At 42.4% G+C, this 24,438-nt stretch overlaps 1 protein-coding gene across 1 annotated transcript in view; it reads right to left on the bottom strand.

The window, feature by feature from the left end:
* fez1 (fasciculation and elongation protein zeta 1 (zygin I)) overlaps window positions 1-13,237 on the bottom strand; it is a gene marked incomplete at its 3' end in the record, with an annotated part of 65,119 nt that extends 51,882 nt beyond the window's left edge. The window contains 1 exon segment of the mRNA XM_037687432.1: window positions 12,883-13,237. Within this exon segment, the coding sequence (XP_037543360.1) occupies window positions 12,883-13,208 (326 nt within the window).
* Window positions 13,238-24,438: the final 11,201 nt, after the last annotated feature.

The following is a 24,438-nucleotide window of genomic DNA, read 5'->3' as shown; positions in this document are numbered from 1 at the left end:
AATGATCCATTGTTAGGCTGATGGTCCTTCTTGAGCATGTGATCAGCTGGTTTTGGTTGTCAGCAGCAAACTGGTTGATCCACTCTGAGAAGGTGCTATTTAAGAGACTGAGCTGAAAACAGCACCTCAGACTGAGGAAGTCTCTTGGATGAGAGACGAAACGTTTCTATATTTTTTTTGCTTTGTTTTTTTTGTTTGTTTGTTTGTTTGTTTTTTGAATGTCCAGAGGACCAGATTGAACTTTTTTGGATTTTTCTACCTGGATTATTGAGCATGCATCAGAATACTATCAAAGCACTGATCTCTAATTGTGTTTAGACCGTAGAATGACATCAGCTGCCTACCCCAACTGCAACGCTAAATCACCTATGTTCTACCAATTCCCCAAACCTCGTACTTGGCGCCCAGTCTGCCCATGGGAAACCACAACTCACTACACTGGGTTATGGACACCTTCTCGCGCTTATTTAGATGATGACACCAAATTATGGTGGGATAAAGTTAAGTTACAAAGAGATTACGACCCAACCGGTAACCCTGTAACCTTATCCTTAACTAATTTGCAAGGACCCCAAAACATTTTGTAGCAACTAACGACCAAAATCTAACTCATTACACCTTTATGATTCGTGCAGATGTTAGTGGTGAAGACCCGATGGGGTTCATCACAATTAAGTTTAACCCCCCTGCTAAAACTCCTGATATAGGAAACCCAACCACCCCTATTCTTAGCGGTTCTCCAACACTTGCACCCGATGACAGGCTATGGGGAAATGACATACCAGTTGTATCAGTAGATTATACAAAATTAAAACCTGAACAGCTGATAAAACGCGCCACTGGACATGGAGATGACAACATATGGCTCTGATGGCTGGTAGAAGCCGCAAGAGAAGCCCAGCTGAGCAACTATGTTGCCTGCGCTGCGGCCAGACCTAAACTAGTTACCCAACCGGCCCTACTGTTTCCTGAGGATGCATGGGGATATAAATGCATGCTAAATTTGACTAGACAAGAACCAGTACAAGACTGCACCACGCTGACTGATATATACCCACCAATTCACAATAAAACACATCCAGGACCCTTTAGGCCAAACCGTATCATTAATGGGTATCATTGTTTTAACTTTACCACAAGAAACCCCACAGTGAACTATGGGGAAATCAACCATGAATGGTGCAACATCACTGAAAAGGTAGACACTAGTGATGAAGAAAAATAAACCATTGGCACGTGGGCACGAGCGGGCCTATGGTGGCCAGAGATTGTCAGTAAAAATTCCTATAAACACCAAAGGACTCTGTGCTTTAGTTCGCCTTGCAGCCCCACTTACAGGACATCAATTAACCCAACACAAAAGTAGAAGAAGACGAGACACCGACTTTGACCTTTTTGCAAACTCTTAAACCTACATCAACGCCATTGGGGTTCCACAAGGAGTCCCAGATGAGTACAAATTGGCTGACCCAGTAGCAGCAGGGTTCGAAAAGCTGCCTATTATAGGAGCCATTTTTCCTGTTACAACCAACAAAAACGTAGCCAGAATAAATTTTGTCCATTATAATGTTTTGCGCCTAACCAACCTAACTCGTGATGCCATTGAAGGCCTGTCTGACCAATTACGTCCCACTTTTAAAATGGCGATTCAAAATAGGATGGTTCTAGACATGTTATTAGCAGAGAAGGGAGGCGTGTGCTCCATGATTGGTGAACAATGTTGTACCTTTATACCAAATAATACAGCACCAGATGGTAAAGTAACCAGAGCCCTAAAAGGTCTGAATGACCTATCTCAACAAATGCAGGATGCCTCTAGGATTAACAATCCAATTTCTGATTGGTTCAACAAAATGTTTGGCTGGTGGAAGGGCATAATCATGTCCCTGATTATCTCCATAGGAGTTTGTTTAGCCATTCTAATAATTTGTGGTTGCTGTTGTATACCTTGTATTCGCTCATTGTCCACACGTCTGATCTCGACTGCCCTCACTCCTGAATGCCTGGCAGAAACCTATGCCCTGTTACATAACAATGTCAATCCCGACTCCAATAAGTGTAACCCACCCACCCACTCTACTGTTTTTGTCCTGACCAACAAGAAGACAACCATTATGTAAATATTTTGTTTTATTATGATTTTGCTTTTCACAATTTTGTCATTTTATTTTTATGATTTCTTTTACTTTTTGCTTGCTCTCATTTACAGGGTCTGTCTCCCAAAAAAACAGCCTTAGCAAATTTCTAACTGATGTTTATGATAGCCATATGTTAAACCATACTCCGTATGACACATGTGCCTTGAAGGTTCTGTTAATCAGTGTCTATATCTCTATCTGTACATATTCGTGTTATTGTTGTTCCTATGGGAACAAAAGGGAGGAATTGTGGAATTGTGGAAATGAAAACATTGATACCAGTTTATTTTGTTCATCAATTTTATTTTTATTTCATTTTCAATTTTATTATCATTCTTATTATTCATTTACTTTATATCACACTCTCTTAAGCTTATCTAAACTGCAGCAGTTGCATCAGTGTGTGAAGCTTTTTAACTTCCGTTTCTCACAGACTGCCGGTACGGAACCCCAGCTCCAGAACCGGTCACACGGACCACAAACGTATTGTCTGTTTTTACCCTGATAAGATTGCAAATGAGTGCCTGTTGTGTCAAAGCATGTTACGTGTGAAGGTGTATAAATGAAGCCGTACTGCTCATGTTTTTTCAGAACACACAGAACTCACTGAGCTGCACTTTCGTTTCATGTGTTCTCCCTTCTGCAGAAGAGAAATAAACTTTGCTACGTGTTTTTAACAAAAGTTCTCAGTCTTCTAAATTTTATTGAACAACAAGTTTGATAAAACTCCACAGACTGATAACTGTTCGCTACTTACTTGTGTTTCTGATTTTAAAAAGTTTTTCTTCAACTTTATTTTTGTTTTGTTGTTAACATACATGTGTTGTGACCAGAGTTATAAAGTCTAGTTGACTTTCTTTAGTTTTATTAAATAAAATCACAAGGTCAGTTTTGAGTAGTCCCAGAGCTGTTTTCTGACCGCAGCCGGCTCTGTGTCTAAAGGAGCCGACTGACACACACACACACACACACACACACAAGCACACGCCGCGCTGCACTAAAACATACTAAAATGTGATAAATCGTAACAGTTTAATAATTATAAACAGTATTTATGTTTGTGTGAGAGATATACTGAAGCTTTGAGTTACATGAAGCTCGCTGAAAGTTATGTTATCCAAATTTAGAATAATGATAAACATTGCATGCTACTAAAGTTGAAAAATGAATGCAACAGAGTTATTTTATTTTGTTTATTTGGCAACGCAAATTATATGTGACACAAACACTGATAATTAAGTTAAACCCACTATTAAAACAAGTTAACTAAACTGTAGACTGCATTACTGAACTGGACTCGGCCCTGTTTTCGTCATGGAATCTAGTCCTGGAATCTGCTTTCATAGATCTGATCTATGAAAGGAGCTGAAACATGGAGTAGGATTGACCCTTAAAATGTGAGACAACTGAAGAAGTTAACCAGTAAACAGAAATACCTGCTCCAGTTGCAGAAATCTTACAGAAACTGACAATCCCTCATCTGTAGTGACTGCAGGTTGAACAAGACAATGTGAAGTTAAAGGCAACATCCTTTGTCCCAAGGCCAGTTTAAGTATCATTAATATTTTTCTTTTATGAATCGATTGTAACTATTTTCACATTTTTCAACAACCAAAATGGATTTTGTTTTTAAATGTTATGGCTATTTAATGTTATGGTTATTAAAAAAACAAACAAACAAAAAATAACATTTAGCCCTCCCCACTGCCCAGTTATGTTGCTCTTATTTTGAAATGTAACCGGAAGTTCTGTGTTAAGAGAGGCAGAAAAAGAAGTTATGGAGACGCCGCTAATGTTGAACCGGTTAACACCATAGACATAATATGCCTGTGGTTAACACAATCTGACAGTACCACACATCTCATTAAACAAACCCCACAATGCGCGATGGAAAGATGTGGGTTACAAAATACAACATGCCATGTCCTGTACAGACTACGGTCCCCTGGAGGATGGATAAGTCTGACTTAAAGGGACTACAAAAAATTGTGGTCAACCAGCCATCAAACCAAAAAATTACCCATGGTCTTTGCCATGTGTCAACAGGAGGGAGGTATTTATCATATAGAAGCATTTTCATAAATAAATTAAAAAATATATATAAAAAAATTCTATAAAGCTGTACAAGCAACTGAAATTACAGCACTTATATGTACATATGTACATATGTTGGCAGAAGTGTACACAGACAACCAGTACACTGCTGACCTCTACTGGCAGACCAGTAACACATGCCACACTCCTTGCTCAGTAATTCAAAGCCCCTCTAAGCTTGTTGTTTGTAAATGTATAGCTTACACAAAAGGAACTGACCCTGTATCAAATGCAGTGGTGGAGAAAGTACTCCAACACTGTACTTAAGTAAAAGTACAGACAAAATGTACTCTAGTAAAAGTAGAAGTATCACATTAACATTTTTACTTAAGTAAAAGTAAATAAGTACTTGCCTTTAAATACTTAAAGTATTAAAAGTAAAAGTACTTGCTGAATGTATTAATGCAATGGTCTACAATATTGCTAAGTGTGCCTACCATATGTATATTTTATGTAATACATTAATAGTGTTGAACCATTTTAATGAACAATGCTACAGATAATACATGTTTTTATTGTGTTTACTCTGTGACAGAGTTCACACTTGGACATATGATTCTGTGCGTCAGAATTTCAGGGATGGCATGCAGAGGTAAATGCCATTAATCAAAATAAGAAAGAGGAATGATTATACCTTTGAAAGTTTTTACTCAACACAAAGTGGACATTGCAAATATTGTTTAGTCATGGTAGACTTTCTCAAAATGGGTTGAAATTGCCCCATCCAAACATGCAGATGCACTAACTGTAGCAAAAGCTACTTGTAAATCCATTATTCCTACACATGGTGTCACACAAACCATTTACAGTGACAGTTGTCCACATTTTGTAAATCAGGTCATACAGAGCATGGCCTCACAATTAGGACTAACTTTTAAAAAAACATTATGTCCACCACCCGCAAAGTACAGGGTTTGTAGAAACAATATATGGAACGATTAAGAGCAGACTTAGAAAATGCATAGAGATTACAGGTCAAGCCTGGCCTGAATACTTAGACCTAGTGAAACTCTATATGATAATAACTCTAAAATCAAATGGATTGACTCCCTTTGAGATCATCCATGGCAGGCCTTATTGTCTACCTCTGTTCTCTCCAGATCTAGAGAAAGCAGAAGAGGAACAAACATTAGCAGATTATATGATCAAAACACTGAAAGAAAAAACAGTGTTAAAGACAAATTTACTGCCTTGTGATTCTCCTCCTTCACAGGAAACCATCCCTATCCAGCTAGGAGATTGGGTCTTCATAAAGGTGATCAAAAGAAAGAAATGGGCCGTCCCCCGCTGGGAAGGACTGTTCCAAGTACTGCTGACCATGCCTAATGCAGTAAAGATCCCTGAAAGACCCAGCTGGATTACATCTCAACCACTGTAAGTTACAGAAAGTGCTGGATCTCTAGGTCATTGGGGCAGTGGGGAAGTCTAGCGCACACAGGGGGCTGTTCTTTTTAGGGAATGTCGTCTCAAAACCAGTGAAGAAACCAACGATCCCTGCCCTATTAGGATTCTGAGATCCAGTGTTTCTGTATACTGAGCAGCAATGGGGCCTCCACTCCTCAGGTGGATCCTCTGCTGCACTGTGGTTGCAGCATGCTGTGTACTCTTGTGTGTAAACAGAGAAGCCCTCCCAAACAGAAAAAGAGAGATGACAGACCCACATGACTACAGCACCAATCTGTGGTGGCAGCTGATGAACAGAACCGCACATGAAGAGAACGAGTTCAACTGCTATGTGTGCACCCAGATGCCCTACGCCACGCAGAACTCAGGCCTGAGACCAGGAAAACATCACGATAGAGAAGCAGAAGTGCCTGTATGGTCTGAGCACACACCCCGGCTACAACACCACGTCACAAAAAAAACATCGAGTGGGAGCAAGTGGAACTACTCCGCACCCCTGCAGGTTGTAACAAAAACTCACAAGCCATAAATGATCAAGACTGCAGACAAATGGCAGACCTCCTGCCATTATCACAAATGTCAATACAACTACCTGAACTAATTACCTTGGCCATACCATACCACTTTATTTATAAAGCACTTAAAACAGCTACAAGGCCAACCAAAGTGCTGTACAGACAAAACAACAGGTAACACACAAAGCAAAATACAAAATGAAGTAAATCAGAATATAGACATAAAAACGATGCAGATAATGACGACAAACCAGTGTGGAGCATGCAGGATCAAAACACAGATCATCTGGTGTTGAAAGCTACTGAATAGTAGTGAGTTTTTAAACAGGACTTGAAAACTGAGAGGAAGGGGGCCTGTCTGTCAAACAGAGGTAACTCGTTCCAGAGTCTTGGTCCTGCTACAGAGAAGGCCCTGTCACCTCTGCGCTTAAGATGAGTTCTTGGAACTGTGAGGAGCAACTGGTCCGCTGACCTCAGGGAATGTGTTGGGACATACGGTTGTAGCAGATCAGAGAGATTGGGGGGGCGACACTGTTCAGTGATTTGTAAACATACAGGAGTACTTTGAACTGGATTCGAAAGTGAACCGGTAACCAGTGCAGTGAGACCAAAACTGGTGTAATGTGTTCTTTTTTGCCTGTACTGGTTAAAAATCGGGCTGCTGCATTCTGGACCAGTTGTAGTCGTGCAATGGAGGTCTGACTGATACCAAACAGGAGTGAATTGCAGTAATCAAGCCTAGATGTAATGAATGCATGTATTACTGTCTCCAGGTTATTTTTGGATAATATGGGCTTCAGTTTAGACAGCTGCCTCAGTTGGAAGAAACATGATTTAACAATCATGTTTACATGATTGTTAAGCTTCAGGGAAGGGTCCATTATCACTCCCAGGTTAGTTTTTCAGACAGGTTTCGAGCCGAGAGGTCGATACAGTGGTTTGTGATCGTGTCGTTGGGAGAGAACAACATGACTTCAGACTTCTTTTCATTGAAACTCAAGAAATTTAAAGCCATCCAGTCCCTGATGTCAGCCAGGCAGTTGAGCAGCGGTTGAATAGAGCATGTACCATTGTGTCTTAGGGGGAAGTAAATTTGACAGTCATCAGCATAGAAATGGAAGGGCATGTTGTGTTTCCGGAAAATAGCACCAAGCGGCAGCAGGTATAAAGAAAATAGGAGGGGACCCAGGATGGACCCCTGCGGAACCCCCCATTTAAGCTCTGCCTCTGCGGAACTAAAATCCTTGATGGAGACACAAAAGGATTTGTCAGCGAGGTAAGATCTGAACCAATTCAGGGCTGATCCTGTGACGCCCACCCACTACTCCAACCTAGCAATGAGGATCTCATGGTCGATGGTGTCAAAAGCGGCTGTGAGGTCCAAGAGGACAAGCAGCACAGAATCACCAGTATCTGTGAATCTGAAGATGTCGTTAAAGACCTTCAGCAGGGCAGTTTCAGTGTTGTGGAGAGGTTTAAAGCCAGATTGGAAAAGCTCTAAGATGGCGTGATCCTCCAGGAAGCAATTCAACTGGGACTCAACTATTTTCTCCAGTACTTTAGAAACAAATGGGAGTTTGGAGACAGACCGGTAGTTGGAAACGACTGAGCGGTCAAGGTAAGTTTTTTTCAGGAGAGGCTGGACGGCAGCATGTTTAAAGGATTTTGGCACCACGCCAGTGGATAAACTACTGTTAACTATATCAAAAATGGATGGACCTAGAGTTGGAAAAACCTCCTTTAGTAGTCGAGGGGGGACCACATCAAAGGGGGAGCCAGAAGGTTTCAAGCTGCACATGACCTGCTCTAGAGAAGATAGAGTGATGGGTTCAAAATGGTCAAAAGGAGCTACAGATTGAGGTAGAATGGATGGGTCATGAGTTGGAGGGGAAATGAGAGCATGGGTGGTCACAATTTAAAAAAAAAAGAAATGTAAGAAGTTGTCACACAGCTCAGTTGAGGCTTCCAGAGGTGATGATTCAGTGAGGTGGAGAACAGAGTTTAGGGTGGAGAAGAGGACATGTGGGTTGTGAGAGTTTGAGGTAATTATATCAGAGAAGTATTTGGATTTAGCAGCTTTTACTGCTTTCTGATAACGGCGCCAACTCTCTTTAAGTATTTGAAAAGAGACCTGCAGCCTGTCTTTCCTCCACTTTCGTTCCACCCTCCTACATTGCTGCCTAACGGCCTTGGTGACGTCACTCAGCCAAGGTTCTGCTCTGAGTTTTGATTTTTTGGTTTTAACAGGCGCAACATGATCCAGAGTCTTTAAGCAGACAGAGTTGAACTGGGATGTCAGCTCCTTAGTGGCGGTGAGAAACACCGGGGGCTGAATTATCATTTCAGAGTTATAAACATCTGTGAAACGTGCGGCAGTGAAGTGGTTAATTGCCCGGCTGCGACGTGCAGGAATGCATGGATTAGGAGTTAGATGGGGGAGGGTGAACTCAAACCAGACTGGCATGTGGTCTGACAAAACATTATCACCAATAACAAGATTATTAACAGTCACATCATGAGTTAAAACAAGGTCCAGTGTATGTCCACACTCTTGGGTGGGACAGTTTGCATGCTGAGTTAGATTAAATGAGTCCAATAAATCTAAAAAGTCCTTAACCAAGGGCTTCTCAGGACAGCACACGTGCAAATTAAAGTCCCCAATAATGAAAACATACTCATATTTTGGTGTGATTTCAGCCAAGAAGTCAGAAAACTCATTTATAAAATCCTTAGATCGTGGTGGGCAGTAGCCAGAGCAAGGTCCGGCTTCCTTGGCCACTGTGTGTTCAACAATGGGACCACAACCATGGGCTCCGTCCCATGTAATATGTGTGAAAAGGTACTCACTTTCTGTGACTACACACCCAAGTTTTTAAAATGTTTTTCTTGTGTGACAAGCAAGAATACCACCGGCAACTGTACTCCATACCAGAATCCGAAATGCGGACGCTATCTCCAACGCCTTACATTAAACATCAGCCGACAGACAGAAGGACGTCAAAACACCACTGGCTACAGTGCCACCGTGCCAGGAGACAGAGGCTCCAGAATTCTGGGTGACTGGTACTTCCTGTGTAGCTACAGAGCTTACACTGCACTACAACCACACTGGGGGGGTGGGGGGTGGGGGGGGGGCTTTGTGCTTTGGTCCCCCTATCTAGCCCTGTGATGCTCCTCAGAAAAGCCTCTACACCACTGATCAGGAAGAAATGTTCACTGATGTCCAAAGTGCACCAATGGGGAGGCCTCACCACCAGCACCGGCACCCCATGGGAATACAGGATCTAGAATGGAGGTGAAAAAGTCTTTCAAGGCCTATTCCCGTGAGTGGGAACTGCAGAAGTTCAACAATGTGCCGAGATCACCAGTTATGCACTTCTACGCCACATCAACGACACCTACGGACTGGCAAATGGAACAACAAAGGAATTGACTGCAATGAGAGACATGATCATCCAGAACCGCGTCATCTTGGACCTGTTCACCGCCTCACAAGGAGGGGTATGTAAGATTATAGGAACTACATGTTGCACCTACATCCCAGATGAAACTGGAACTGGTGGAGACATCCATGATGTCCTGAACGACCTAGAACTGCTGAAATAGTATGTGGACAGTACAACATCAGGAGCACAACCCTTTGACCTTCTTTTATGGCTCAAGTCTGGACCAGGGTGGCATCTGCTGCTGAAGATTTGCACCCCCATCCTGGTAGTACTCGTCCTCTTCTGCGCTTTCAACACATGTGTCCTCCCACTTTTGAAAACAATGATGACGAAAGCTTTACAGGTGTTTTAATCAGCCTTCACCTGTCAAGGTTAAACCAAGAAAATTACACTCCACTGACACGATCAAAGTATGATGATGCTGTGTAAAAGAGATGCATTGTACACTCTTTCCTATTCATTTTTTTTTCAGATAAGCAATTCCTATTAGCTAAAGTTCAATGCTTCACAATTTGAATTTACCTTTAGTGAGGGTTAAGTTTCTACTTTCAAAAATATTTAAAACCCTTGCTGTTTTCATTCTCACAAGTTTAACAGGACATTTAATCAATCTCAAACATGTGAAGCAAATCATTTTTTCATCCTTCATTATTTTTGTTCTTTAAATTTTATTTTTATGATTTAAAATTCTGTAGGAATGTGTGTTAATTTTTTTCTTTTTATGATTTATGATTTCAATGAGTTTAAACTGATAAACAGGAGGGAAATGTAAGAGTTTTTCATGTTACCATTTTAATTTGCTTCATGATTCCTGTACTTCTATGCATATAAAGCAAAAAGTTTCTGATACTATCAGTCCACATCCGAGCTGATAGTAATTCTCTGTATTTACATAAGCTGTTTTTACTTAGAACTGTTTGTTAAAAACCAAACATGTCAAAACGTATCAACTAGTATTCTAGCACTGTCATTGTTTTTCTCCTCACCCTTAAACTGATACAGATGATTTCAACTGATACAGATGGTATCAGAAACTCATTACAATAAGCATTTAATCAACTGAACCTGTACAAGATGTTTTGTTCTGATCAAAAAGTGTTCCAAGCCAAACACTTATGTGTCACTCTTACCAAATAAAAGCCAGTTCTAACAGCAAGGCTTTGGAGTTCACCTCTGGTTCCAGACCAGAGGTGGATTTCCCTCCTTGCAAGGAGCGTTGGCCAAAAAACCTTACTCTGTCCTGTGTGGTGTTCTTCTTTTTCTGTTGGGTACGAGAGAAAATACCTAACAGACAGTTCTTCAGGACTCCCTCTATCCACCCAGCGCCTCTCATACTGGTTGTGTGAGGCTATTTCTGAAGCTTACAGTTAATCTGGACTGGATCCTCCAGAGAATCTCAGCGCATTCCACCAGAAGGTTTTCATCCTACATGGCTCTGCATGGAGGGATGACAGTGGAGGATATTTGTATGGCGGCTGCCTGGTCATCGCCATGTTCAATTATTTGTTTTTATCTATGTGATGATTCTACTTTCTCCATGACCCATTCTGTTCTTAGGGTTCTGACAGAATGATTATTATTTGTTTCATGGAGCCAGCCTCACTTTTGAGCTCACACCTGCCTGCATGCAGTTGCAGTGTGAGATATTTATTATCAGTCACAAGTTCAAGACTGCTGATTTTATTGTTATTAATCGGCTCATCCTGAGGAGCTGTTGGCCTGCTCTGTTCATCGTTACACTGTTACAATGTGTAACTTCCGTTGTTCCTATTGACAGCAGCAGGTCTGCTATCTCAACCTTTTTCTTCACCAGAGATCTTTTCTCCGGTGCGCTCCTATGCATGGATCATGGAATTACGCAGTGCGTAATTACGCACACAGAAGGCTGAGTGATGAAATGTTTCTTTGTGCAAGCAGGTGCTTCATTTTGTGTTTGAATGGACCCAGTGAGGCATAGACTACATCCTGCTTCGCCCTAACCCACTAGCGATAGCCTTAAAGGACGAAGCCTGTACGAAATAGAACGTTGGTTACGTACTGTAACCCCAGATTCTATGAGTATAGGTGCAGTCCTTTAAGCTCTGGGCCTCACTGGTTCCTAAATGGCTGAAGAAAAAAGTTATTTGGGAGCCGATTGCCCAGTCTCACCATAATTTATATGGACCGGGGGTGGGTCCCACACAGCCGGTGAGCGCAGACTAAAATTTTTAGTGCTGTGCTGTGTGCAAAGGGATAAACCCACTAGTGATAGCCTTAAAAGGTTGCACCTAAACTCATAGAATCTGGGGTTACAGTATGTAACCAACGTTTAGCCAATAGAATGACTCCTGTAGTTAAGGGAACAGTTTTAGAAGCAGATCTTGCTCAATTACTTTGACCTTAGAGTATGTGTTGGGTATCAGTCTCAGCTAATACCATACCAAACATGAACTTCATATTTGTGAAACTGGCTAATTTACCTGTCAAAATAAAGGTTGAATGAATGGCTGAGAGCCAACATCTGTTGTTTTGAGCTATTTTATTTTAGTTTTTAGCTACGTTTTGTGTTTGCAAAGGTTGCTTAGCTCTGGTGCCCATCTTGAACAACACAGTCTCCAAAAGTTTATCCAGATGCACGTCTAATGATTACTTTGTGAGACTTTCAATAAAATCCATTCAGTGGTACATGTGATATTTCATTTAAGGTAAATTCAAAAAACATTCAATACAAAAACGACTGGACTTTATTTGTAACGGAAGACGTTTCGCTCCTCATCCGAGGAGCTTTCTCAATTTATTTAAGGTACAAATGAATACACACATGGGCAAAAATGTGACATCTCAGGCTTGATTCAAGATTTTTCCAAAATGACTACATTTCTGTCAATTCTCCCTAAAGATGATATTATTCTAAAACTCTAGTATGGCGTTGCAGGTGATATGCATTTTTTCAAGGAATGATAGGCCTTTAATTCTTCAACTCTTTGCGCTTTACCTCTCTGTATCTTTCTAGATTACAAACTAATGCAAACATTTATAGAATCGTGAACTTTTCCCTGGGTTTGGAGGTGGTTCTTTGACAAGAACCTTTGTATGAATGACTGATGGCATCAAAAACTAGCTCTACCATCAGGTTCTAAATAAAGCCTGGCATGAATTCCTCAAACTAAACCAAAAGTGTTCTTTGTAGACCATAATTCAAATACAACATAAGGACTGAGAAGTGAGGACTCTGTACTCAGCAGCTGCCAAAACACAATCCAAGTAGGTCCTTAACAAATCCCAAAGAGAGTTTTGCTCACTTACTCTTCATCCTGCAGCCGCTCCTCATCCTCCTTGTTGTGGCACTGGTTACGTATGGGTGCCAGGCCTTCAGTCTTGGTGTTGTAGTTGTGGAAGCAGACGTTGAGCTTCTCATCAAACTCGTTGACTAGGTCCTCCATTGACTTGAAACTTATCATTTCTGAAAAGTTTTCCAGCTCTGAGAAGTCCTCGCGAGTGATGGAGCCCAGAGGGATTGTAGAAGTGGTGGTGGTGGCGTAAGAGGGGCAACTCAGATGGTCAAGATCATCCAACCGATAAGATCGGAGATCTTCAAACTCCTCATCCAAGCATACAATAGGGGCTTCCATGATGTCCCTCTTCAAGTTTGTCTGGTTAGTTTGACACTGCAAAAAAAAAAAAAAGATCAGATAATGTTTTATTGGACCAGCTTTTCTCATTAGTAGTAGTAGTTTAGAGTAGTGGCAACTCAAAACTGAGAAAACAGGCAAATGTTTTGTTATTGTAAATGGTAAATGGATTGCACTTATATATCGCCTTTCTATCTCAACAAGATACTCAAAGCTCTTTACAACAATATGTGCCTCATTTACCTCCACAAACACATTTTTACAGTACTCTACTACACCTCTACAATTAAAATCCGAATCTGTAGAGACTAATCAGAGCTTTAGATCACATTCATATACTGATGGGATACACATCAGAGACTATGAGGGGTTCAATGTCTTGCCTAGGGACACTTCAACATGTGACTGAAATCCAACCCCCAACTCTCCCATTGGAGGATGATTGCTCTAACCACTCATATGTACCCACCTTGGTAGCAGCTCATGAGATTATGATTGAATTTGGTTGAGTACAGGCAGGTGTATATATGTACATATACATATATGCGTACAAAGTACATATATACATATATATTAGTGTGTAACGGTACAAGTGGGTGTATCGAACCGTTTCGGTACAGCATGTTCGATTCGGTCCACGTGCGTGCCGTTTAGGTTATTTTTTCATCCATCCATCCATCCATTATCTTTACCCGCTTATTCCATTTTGGGTCACGGGGGTCGCTGGTGCCCATGTCCAGCAATCACTGTGCGAGGGGCGGGGTACACCCTGGACGGGTCGCAAGTCCATCACAGGGCCACATAGAGACAAATGAGACAAACAAACATTCACTCTCTCACTCACACCTAGGGACAATTTAGAGTTACCAATCAGCCTAACATGCATGTTTTTGGTCTGTGGGAGGAAACCGGAGCACCCGGAGAAAACCCACGCATACACGGAGCGAACATGCAAACTCCACCCAGAAGGCCCCTAGACCGGGGTTTGAACCAAGGACCTACTAGCTGAGAGGCAGCAGCTCTACCAGTTGCGCCACCGTGCTGCCCGTTATTTTTTCATTCATTAAATTTTATTAACGAGAGAATATGTGCCGCGGAACTAAAGTTCCTATGCGTTTCAGTATGGCACTATTATCTTGTAGCACGTGTAGCATTAGCAGCCTAGCAGGTGTTGGATTTGATATCTTTTATATCTTTTTATATCTTTTGACAAGCCTTGACATTTCTCTGATGATGTGAAATGATACATTTTCTACAAGGTGTGTGCCTGTATAATCATACACTAATTACTTCATGTTATATATAACCTCACAAGTGCTAAGGATAATCATGCAGTAGGAAACGATCCTTCTTGGTTCTCTGAGTAAAGCAGCTGAGAGTAAGTGTCCTGCGTTCCAAAACAAAGCTCGTAAATCAACCCTTATCAGTAGAAGAATGAGCGAGGCCGTCTGGGGCTTTCGGAGTAACCCTGGAGATAAAATCTGCTCTTGAGTGGCTGAACATGGCGTCACTCGGACCATCAAGAGGTTTTGACATCCAATCACAAGTCTGTCCGAACCCGAAAGGGCGGGACATGAGAAACCTATAAATCTCGCTAATACACAGGGTTTGGTTGAACAAACACGAGGCTGATTGACCAGGCAAGGTTCGCTCTGACTTTGTTCCTCAGACTGCATTCTGATTACATATAATATCTGCATACTTTAACTTTGTCTCAATTAAATCTTTAATACTAAGGTGAAGTGCTCCTGAAATTCTGTGCTCGGGTCATTTGAACACCCCAAAACCTTTCAGAGGGTGACCCCAATGTGATGATCTTCGAGTACACGAGGAGCGCTGAGATTCGACCCATGAGCGGAGCGGCCGTTCGCATCCAGAGGAGAGGCGCCTCACATTAAAACAGGTAAGCGGGTTACCTAAGTTGGCCGAAAGGCACAAAAACTCCGCTATTCGGCCGTAAACCAAATTGGAGCCTCATGGTGTGTTCTGTCTCCTGAAATAAAGGAGGGATAGTAGCTTATGTTAATATAATAACTAGAGGCATTGAGCACAGAGCTTAAAGTGTGCAGAATAATAGGATAATACAGTACAAATAACAAAGAGAAGCGCTAAGACTAAGGTCAAAGAGAAAAGTGAAGATAAGAGATAAGAGATAAAAAAGACTAAGGCCAAAAAACAGAAATAAGGGAAGAAGAAAAATCCTAGTAGTATCTCTGCAGTAGCGCGCCTCCTATCGGTCGACAGGCCGGTAGTTAAACGTAGACTGGGTCACGTGAGCTCAGCTGACGTCGGGCTGGGGAATTGAGGGACCCCTTAAACGGACGGAATTGGCAAATAAAACTAGGCTTAAAACGCGAGTCGGGGAACGTGGAAAATGCGCGAATAAATTAATAAAAGTAGAAACCACGCTATAAAAAATAAAAATAAAAAACTCAAAATTAAAAAATCCGCACACGAGGCGATAGAAAAAAAAATCTCATAATTTAAAATTCCGCACACGAGGCGATGGAAAAAATAACTCATAATTTAAAATTCCGCACACGAGGCAATGGAAAAAATAACTCATAATTTAAAAATCCGCACACGAGGAGATGGAAAAAATTTAAACAATTAAAATGCATAAAAAGGAGTGAAGAAAATATATTGAGTGTTGTTTGAAGAACAAGGAAACAACCTCCACCCTATGTGACTTCAAGACCTGTCCAACGGCGCCCCCTGCTGGAGTGTACCCAGTAAAACACGTGACATCAGGGACCGTACACATAGTGAATGAGAGCTTGAAAGAAGTGGAAGAGGAGGCAGGTGATGAAGGAGGGATGAGCCGAAAGATGGAAGCAGAACGAAGGAGAGACATCAGCCAGCAGCTGGCTGAACAGGACCAACGACCAAGACATTCTGGACAGAACCAACAACTTCTGAGAGGAGCCTCAGACTCAGGATGCTTGGCTGAAAATCAATCGTAGACATGCGAAATCCGAACAACAAAAATCGTATTTTAGGAAGGCTGTACTTGATGGTTTGCCTAGTGACGTTGTAGATGACCCCGAAAGAAAAAAAATAAAACCCGCTGACTTCCTTGCAGCTGATGCTGAGAGGTGGGAGAGACATGTGGTACATCGTCTTAAATATGCTAACAAACAGAGAGAGGAGGAAGCAAATGAGTTACAGGACATGAAAAATCAGTTGGTTAAGCTTAAATTGAATGATGCCAGACATAAAATAAATGAGGAGAAAAAAGTGAAAGAGAAAAAACAAACGGCAGTTCAGGAGGGTGTTGAAACCTCCACACCAGGGGTAGTTGCTGTGCAACAGTGGTCTGAAACATCTGGTCCACGGGCCAGAGGGGGACATCCAGCCAGGGGAGCTGGACGAGGGAGAAGGGGTGGCGGTATGGCGCGGAGGGGTTGGGGACGTGGCGTCTCGCGCTGGGGATGGCGGGGGGATGCTTGTTTCCTCTGTGGTCAGCAGGGGTACTGGGCGAGAGATTGCATGTACCCAGGCCCACCTCCCCACCAGCCAATGTGGGAACAACAGCGGCCGTACAAGCAACCTATGAGAGGCCAAACACAATACCAGCAGCAGGCAGAAGTGCCCCCTCAGATGCAAGGATGGAGGGGCTCACAAGAGCAATGAGACGACCCACAAAAAATCTTATATGCTTGGGGAGGGGCAGACCCAATGCTAGATGTCGAAGTGAGAACTGACACATTGCCGTTTCTAGTCGACACTGGAGCGACATTTTCAACAATCAACCACACATCACCTGGCTGCCAGATGTCACAGCAGTCAGTGGACGTTGTTGGATTTTCTGGGGTAAAACAGAGACTGCCTGTAACAGTTCCCCTTACCACTAAAGTGGGAACACAAACACTGGCCCATCCTTTTGTGATTGCGAAAAATGCACCAGCGAATCTCCTTGGGAGAGATCTTCTCATAAAGCTTGAAGCGTCCATTCTTTGTGCACCTGATGGACTGATTGTCCGGCTCCTGGATGGAACCACCTTGAACTGTGGACAGGCCACCATTTCCCACTCTCAATGTGTGATCCAACCCGTCCAAGACGAGTATGCTGACATTTACTGGGGGCTGATTGAACCTGAGATCCCTGGGGGAATGGGTGTTTGCTCTGCATACCTGGCGTGGGAGCTGTGGTTCCGGACTCTTGAGCCATACACGCCGCTCTCAGACCCTTTACATGTAACCCTCTGTTATGACAGAAAAGGTGACGAGGTTTTTCAGGATCACTTTGCAGAGCAACTACAAGGGAAAATCTGGTCAATTAAAACAGGTAACATTTATGTGGGAAAACAAGGGGTGGCAGCTATTGTAAACTTAACTCTAGACCAAGAAGCTTGGTATATGATGAGCACAGAAGCAGTGCCTCACATATCACTGGGCTTAAATCCAAAATATCAAGCTAAAGATTTGGGTCCAATGGTAAAAATGGCTTCAGAAGCCAGAGACTGGGTAAAAACAGCTGTACAACATGTCTGGTTCTCGCCTAGCTGTGAGTGTTATTTAGTGGATTCTGAAGCAAATGATGTAGCTTTATTACAGCACGATGTCCTCCCCATGGAGCATGGACGTAAACAGACTGACCACCCGCTCTCGTGTCAGCTGATGGATAGAATGCCTGAATCGTTATGGTCTGCAGGACCCACGGACGTGGGACTGACAAACTGCACTCCTGTATCATTTCAGGCCCAAAACACATATCCCATTTGGCTAAAACAATATCCACACAAACCCGTCGCTGAAGAGGGAATTTCTGAAACTATAGAGGGGTTAAAACAAAGTGGGGTCTTGGAACCCTCATACTCTAATTGGAACATACCAATTTTACCTGTACAAAAGCCAGGTACAGGCAAATTTCGTATGGCACATATACGAGACTGCCGCAAGGGTTTGCGCTCTCACCGGGGATTTTCAATCAAGTGTTAAAACAAGCTCTAAGCGATATAGAACTGCCACAAGACACGGTGCTTGTCCAGTATGTTGATGATTTGTTAATCGCAAGTCATAATGCACAAGACTCGTTACAAGCCACCGAAGCCATGTTGCGACAGCTACATGCCTCTAGGTTTAAAGTAAGTAAAAATAAACTCAAGTGACACGAAAACAAGTATCTTTCCTAGGGAGAATTATCTCTCAGAAGGGAGCAGGCCTTTCTTATTCACACCGCGACACCATCCTACATCATCCAAAACCGCGGACAGTGAAAGAAATGCTGTCATTTCTGGGCCTGACAGGTTACAGCAGAAATTACATCCCAAACTACACAGGCCTAACACAAACTTTGCACGCCTTGGTTAAACAGAAAGGAATGAGAAACCTCACAGCTCCATTGGACATGACTGAGGAGGCTGAAAGAACATTTATTGACATAAAACAACATCTCAGCAGAGCAGCTAAGTTAGCTCTCGCTGACTACGGAAAACCCTTCTATTTGGATGTTTCTGAAACAGGAGGAGTGATAAATGGTGTCTTGTTTCAGAAACATGAGGTGGGTAGGATAACATTAATGTATGTTAGCGTTATGTTAGACAACATAGAAAAAAGACATCCGCCGTGCACACAACATGCAGCAGGTCTGGCCAAACTGATTCAGAAAACAGCTCATCTGGTGATGGGACATTCTCTACATGTGTTGACCTCACACAGTATAGTTGCATATGTTAACTCACAAAACTTCACTATGTCACCATTAAGACAACAGCGTATAAACAAAATCTTGGAAGCACCAAACTTGTTGTTAACTCATGAAGGGATTAACATGGCAGACAGAGTAGGCACTGGGGAACCACATGCATGCCAAAAGAGGGTGGAGAGAGATGAGAAGGTTAGACCAGACCTAGAAGCCACACCTCTGGAAGAGGGACATGTTCTATTTAGTGATGGTGGTTGTTTCCGTCAAGAGGATGGACAGCTCAGTGCTGACTACGCGGTGGTACATCAAACAGACCAGGGGTATGAGACAATAGTTCAGGAGAGACTGCAGGGAGCTCAGTCAGCACAGAGGGCTGAGGTAAGGGCCCTAATTGCAGCCCTACAGTGGGCTGAAGGAAGAAAAGTCACCATTTTCACTGACTCAGCTTATGCTTTTGGAGCAGCACACGTGGAGCTGGCTCAGTGGATGAGAGGAGGTTTTTTAACAGCAAATGGAAAGCCAATTAAACATGAAAAAGACATGAAAGAACTAGCAACAGCCTTGATGTTACCTGCAAAGGTAGCCATCGTAAAGTGTAAAGGACATGACACAGAGACATCAAACACGGCCAGAGGAAACTCTCAGGCCAACCAGGAGGCCAAGAGGGTGTCAGGCTACATCACTGGGAGTCAGATGATGCATGTTACAGCTGAAGAGGAATATGGAATGAGATGGGATGCTGAAACGGTAGCCTGTTGTCAACAAGGAGCAGCTACACAGGAGAAATCAGTGTGGATTGAATATGGTGCTGAACAAAAGGATGATGGACTCTGGACAGGACCAGGAAACAGCGGATGGGTCCTACCATTGACCTTAAAGAGGAGAGTTTTTGAAGAAGCACATGGTTTGGCTCATGTGGGGGCACACCAGATGGGGAAAAATGTACTTAATTGGTGGCACCCTCACATGAAATCTATGATTAAAGCATTTGGGAAAAGCTGCACTGTGTGGAATTTGTACAACTCTAAACCAACCATTAAGACACGTGAGCAAGGGAAATTTCCAATAAACATGACACCGGGTCGGGAGATAATTATTGATTACACAGATATGATTCAAGCGATACGAGGATTCAAATATCTGTTGGTTTGCGTGTATGCCTTCACGGGGTGGCCAGAAGCTTGGCCTGCGAAAAAAGAGAACAGTCAAACAGTCGTTAAGTGCTTAAAAAAACCATTATATACCGAGACACGGGTTTCCAACTAAAATAAGGTCGGATAATGGAACGCATTTTAAAAATTCAGATCTTCAGAAGGTTGAAAAAGCATTAGGATTGAAACATGCTTTTGGGACAGTTTAGCACCCTCAATCTCAGGGGAAGGTTGAAAGATTAAACAGAAATTTCAAACAAAAAATATCAAAGATCTGTGCACAGACTCATTCCAATTGGCTTGATCCATTGCCCATAGCGCTCATGGCCATTAGAGCATCGATCAATAGGGGTACAGGTTTCATCCTTTATGAATTAACAACAGGAACGTTTTTCCCTGGGCCTCAGCAAAATCTCGAGTGGCCCTCGGAACAGGTAATGAACATGTCACACAAGATGTATTATAACACACTCAGAGCTTTGTTGTTCAGTTTTGCTCAACAGATTCCAGATTCCAGTACTCCTCAGGAGGAGGAGCCGGCGAGTCTCACTTCAAACTGGGTCCTGCTGAGAGTGGTGAAACGTAAGTGGACGGAACCAAGGTGGACGGGGCCGTACGAGATCAAAGACCGTACCTCACACGCAGTACGTCTGAAAGGAAAAGGCTCCACGTGGTTTCATCTCAGCCAATGTGCACCTGCTGAAGAACCCCACCTCTCGCTGAAAGAAGTTGAAGCAGACCTGCTGGAACTGCAGGAGTAGAGATCCCCACGGCATCTGGAGAAGGTGATCTGACCTTCGTGGGAGTTCATTCTTCGCCCCTTGTTGAAAAAGGCAGTAGCAAAATTTGGAGAAGGAGTCTCCACTCTGCCTAAGTCGGTCAGACAGGTGGAATGGGGAAGGAAAGAAGATTCCCAGCCCTGACCGTGAAGAAACGAAGACGCGACACACTGATATAGGTTGACTCACTGCACACACGTCATTTAAAACATCTGTTCAGACTGATAAAGTTTCTGAGGACTTTACATGAAGACATCTCCGAGGGCCGAATCCCGCTGAGCACCAAAAGGACCCTTGTGGACGAACAAGGCCTCCCACCGCAAGCTCAAGCACAGAATACCTGTTAGCTAGGAGTGTTTAATATGAGTGTTTATCTTTTCTTTCAGTCATTCTGAGGAAATAACCAGAGCTTTTAAAAGGGTCGGTGGATTCAATTGAGAACTCTTAATATTCAAAATTTTACTCCATTCAATTGAACATCATAATCATTCTAAAATTCTTTGAGGTATTTTAAAGAGAGGTCAATCTTTTGGCATTTCTCAATTTTCAGGGGTCAAATTTGGTTATTTTTGAGTGTTTTATTAGTCGTTTTAGAACTAGTGGTTTAATTGTTTACTCATTTCGAATTTAATCTTCCAGTAGTTTGGTAGTATTTTTATTAACTTCTAAGGTTTACTCATTTGGTATTTTTACAGGTTTTGAAGTGTTTAACTATGGGTCTGTTCCAGAACCCCTGGAGGATTACAATAATATTGGGTGTGGTGTCAGTGTTACTCACTTCCATAATTTTTCTGTGTGAATATTACTGTGTAATTCTAGGTCACTCCCGCTGCCAGCATCAACAACTAAGGGTCAAACGCAGCGACCCTAAACTCATGGCCTGGTCCCAAGTGAATGAGGTGGATCATCTGGCGTTGAATCTGTCTCATAGTTTTAAAATGAACAGCTGGTACTGTTATGCTCAGTTTCTGGCCAGAGGCCGTCACAACGCTGAATGTTATGTGTGTACCAAAATCCCAGTTTCAGCCTCACATCTGACCTTACGTGTTAAACCCAAAACGCAAGTTGTCTTTCTGCTTTCTGCAATACAGTTCAAGAGGTTATGTGAAAGATCCACATCGTTGTAAAACTCGCAGGTACTCCCTGATGCAACCATCTCAGGTAGTGGTGCTGAATCAATTTGTAGAATGGACCCCGGAGGAACAATTTCCTATTTGTGTCTACCGCCACCTGCAGGACGCTTCTCAGAAGGCAGTGGGCTCACTGCCTCCTGACAAGTGTCAAGCTGTATATCATTCTAGGAATCATCACATTGGGGTGCCTGACAGTAATGGAACGTATCCAGTCGAGGATCTAGCCTGGCTGTGTGGCCATGCTGTACTGCTGACATTACCAGCCAACTGGACAGGACTGTGTGCACCAGTTGCTGTGACAGATGACTCATTCATGGCTTCCTTAAGTAATGGTTCTCATTATGTAAGACACAGAAGAGCTATTGACATCAAACCTCATGACTCTCTGTGGGGCACAGATGTACCCTAGGAGTTTAAGCACTGGACAACTGGTGAAAAGGTCATGCTTTCACTGTTCCCTTGGGTTGGTGTGGGCTCACTTCTCTTAAGGGTAGAAACTTTAGACTATCACTTTGGAATCTTCCTAAATGCTACTGTTAGAGCTTTAGGGGGCATCTCTGCTGAATTGACTGCCCTGCGTATTATGGTTTTGCAGCATAGATTGATTTTGGATTTGTTAACAGCATCTCAGGGTGGGATTTGCTCGATCATCGGCAAAGACACCTGTTGCACCTATGTCCCAGATGAGACCGGACACGACCCCCAGGCCAGGGTGACCAACGCCTTGAACCAACTTAATGCACTACAGAAGGCTAAGAGTGAGGATCCTTCTGCAGGATCCTTGAAGTTTCTGTCTTGGTTCACGAGCGGCTCTTGGAGTCAGATTGTGCTAAAGATCTTGGCCCCCATGATTGCAATTCTTATTATTTTTTGTGTTTTGATGATTGGTATTATCCCTTGTGCTAGAATGATCGTTCGTAGAATGATTCAGGTTGAGACTAAAACCGCTAATGTCATGACCCTGATGCAGCACTCAGGTGACACCTCCACAGGATGGTCAGAGCCACCTGGAGTGGGCAGAATCAAAATATCTGTAAAATCAAATCATACGTGGTGTGGTCTCCCATAAATATGAGGAGACCAAAAGAGGGTGTGTTGGATTTGATATCTTTTATATCTTTTTATATCTTTTGACAAGCCTTGACATTTCTCTGATGATGTGAAATGATACATTTTCTACAAGGTGTGTGCGTGTATAATCATACACTAATTACTTCATGTTATATATAATCTCACAAGTGCTAAGGATAATCATACACTAACTACTTCATGTTATATATAACCTCACAAGTGCTAAGGATAATCATGCAGTAGGAAACGATCCTTCTTGGTTCTCTGAGTAAAGCAGCTGAGAGTAAGTGTCCTGCGTTCCAAAACAAAGCTCGTAAATCAACCCTTATCAGTAGAAGAATGAGCGAGGCCGTCTGGGGCTTTTGGAGTAACCCTGGAGATAAAATCTGCTCCTGAGTGGCTGAACATGGTGTCACTCGGGCCATCAAAAGGTTTTGACATCCAATCACAAGTCTGTCCGAACCCGAAAGGGCGGGACATGAGAAACCTATAAATCTCGCTCATACACAGGATTTGGTTGAACAAACACGAGGCTGATTGACCAGGCAAGGTTCGCTCTGACTTTGTTCCTCAGACTGCATTCTGATTATATGTAATATCTGCATACTTTAACTTTGTCTCAATTAAATTTTTAATAATAAGGTGAAGTGCTCCTGAAATTCTGTGCTCGGGTCATTTGAACACCCCAAACCCCTTCACAGGCAACAAACAAGCCATCTTGTTGTGGTCTCCTGTTTGGGAACATTATGGCTTTCTTGTTAAAAGACAAGTGAACAAATCCAAAGCTGTGTGTCGACATTGTTTTTCGGAGATTGGATCTGCTGCAGGCAACACGTCTAACTTCTTAACGCACTTGAAACGACCACATACGAATGTGAACATTGTTTGGTGCAAAACCAATAACAGCAGCATTTAAACAACCTTTATCAGGTAATTCAGATCGGTCCAAAGCAATAACACAAGCTGTAGGAGTTTTAAATCTACGCCCGAATGTTGTTGATGTGCCGGCTTTAAGCATATGATTAAAGTTCTTCAGCCCTGCTGCCTACAATATACATCACGTCAACACTTCAGCCAAAAAGTTGTAGCAGCACTTTATGAAAAAGCTAAAATTGATTATTGATTATTGTATTATTGTGATCTAATTAACTTTTTAAATTTAAAATTATGATCTTAACTCATTTTTTTAATGTCTGTGTTGTTTGCTGTGTGAGAATGATAACAGCTGAGTCTTCTTCATCCACCAGATAACCTCCAGCTTAGAAGTGTGTAATGACTGAACTTGTTTACTTGGCATATGATCAAAATAAACGTTTTGTAAGTCTTTATTTTGGCGTTTTTTGTACCAAAAATTAACCGAACTGAGCCCTCCTTGAAAGTGAACCGAACCGAAATGTGATTTTAGCGTACCGTTACACCCATAAATATATATATATATATATATATATA

Source organism: Nematolebias whitei, chromosome 14 (genome assembly GCF_014905685.2).
Source record: "Nematolebias whitei isolate Nwh7 chromosome 14, NemWhi1, whole genome shotgun sequence".
Taxonomy (NCBI): domain Eukaryota; kingdom Metazoa; phylum Chordata; class Actinopteri; order Cyprinodontiformes; family Rivulidae; genus Nematolebias; species Nematolebias whitei.
Note: the sequence above shows the minus strand (reverse complement) of the source record. Positions and strands in the feature narration are given on the sequence as shown.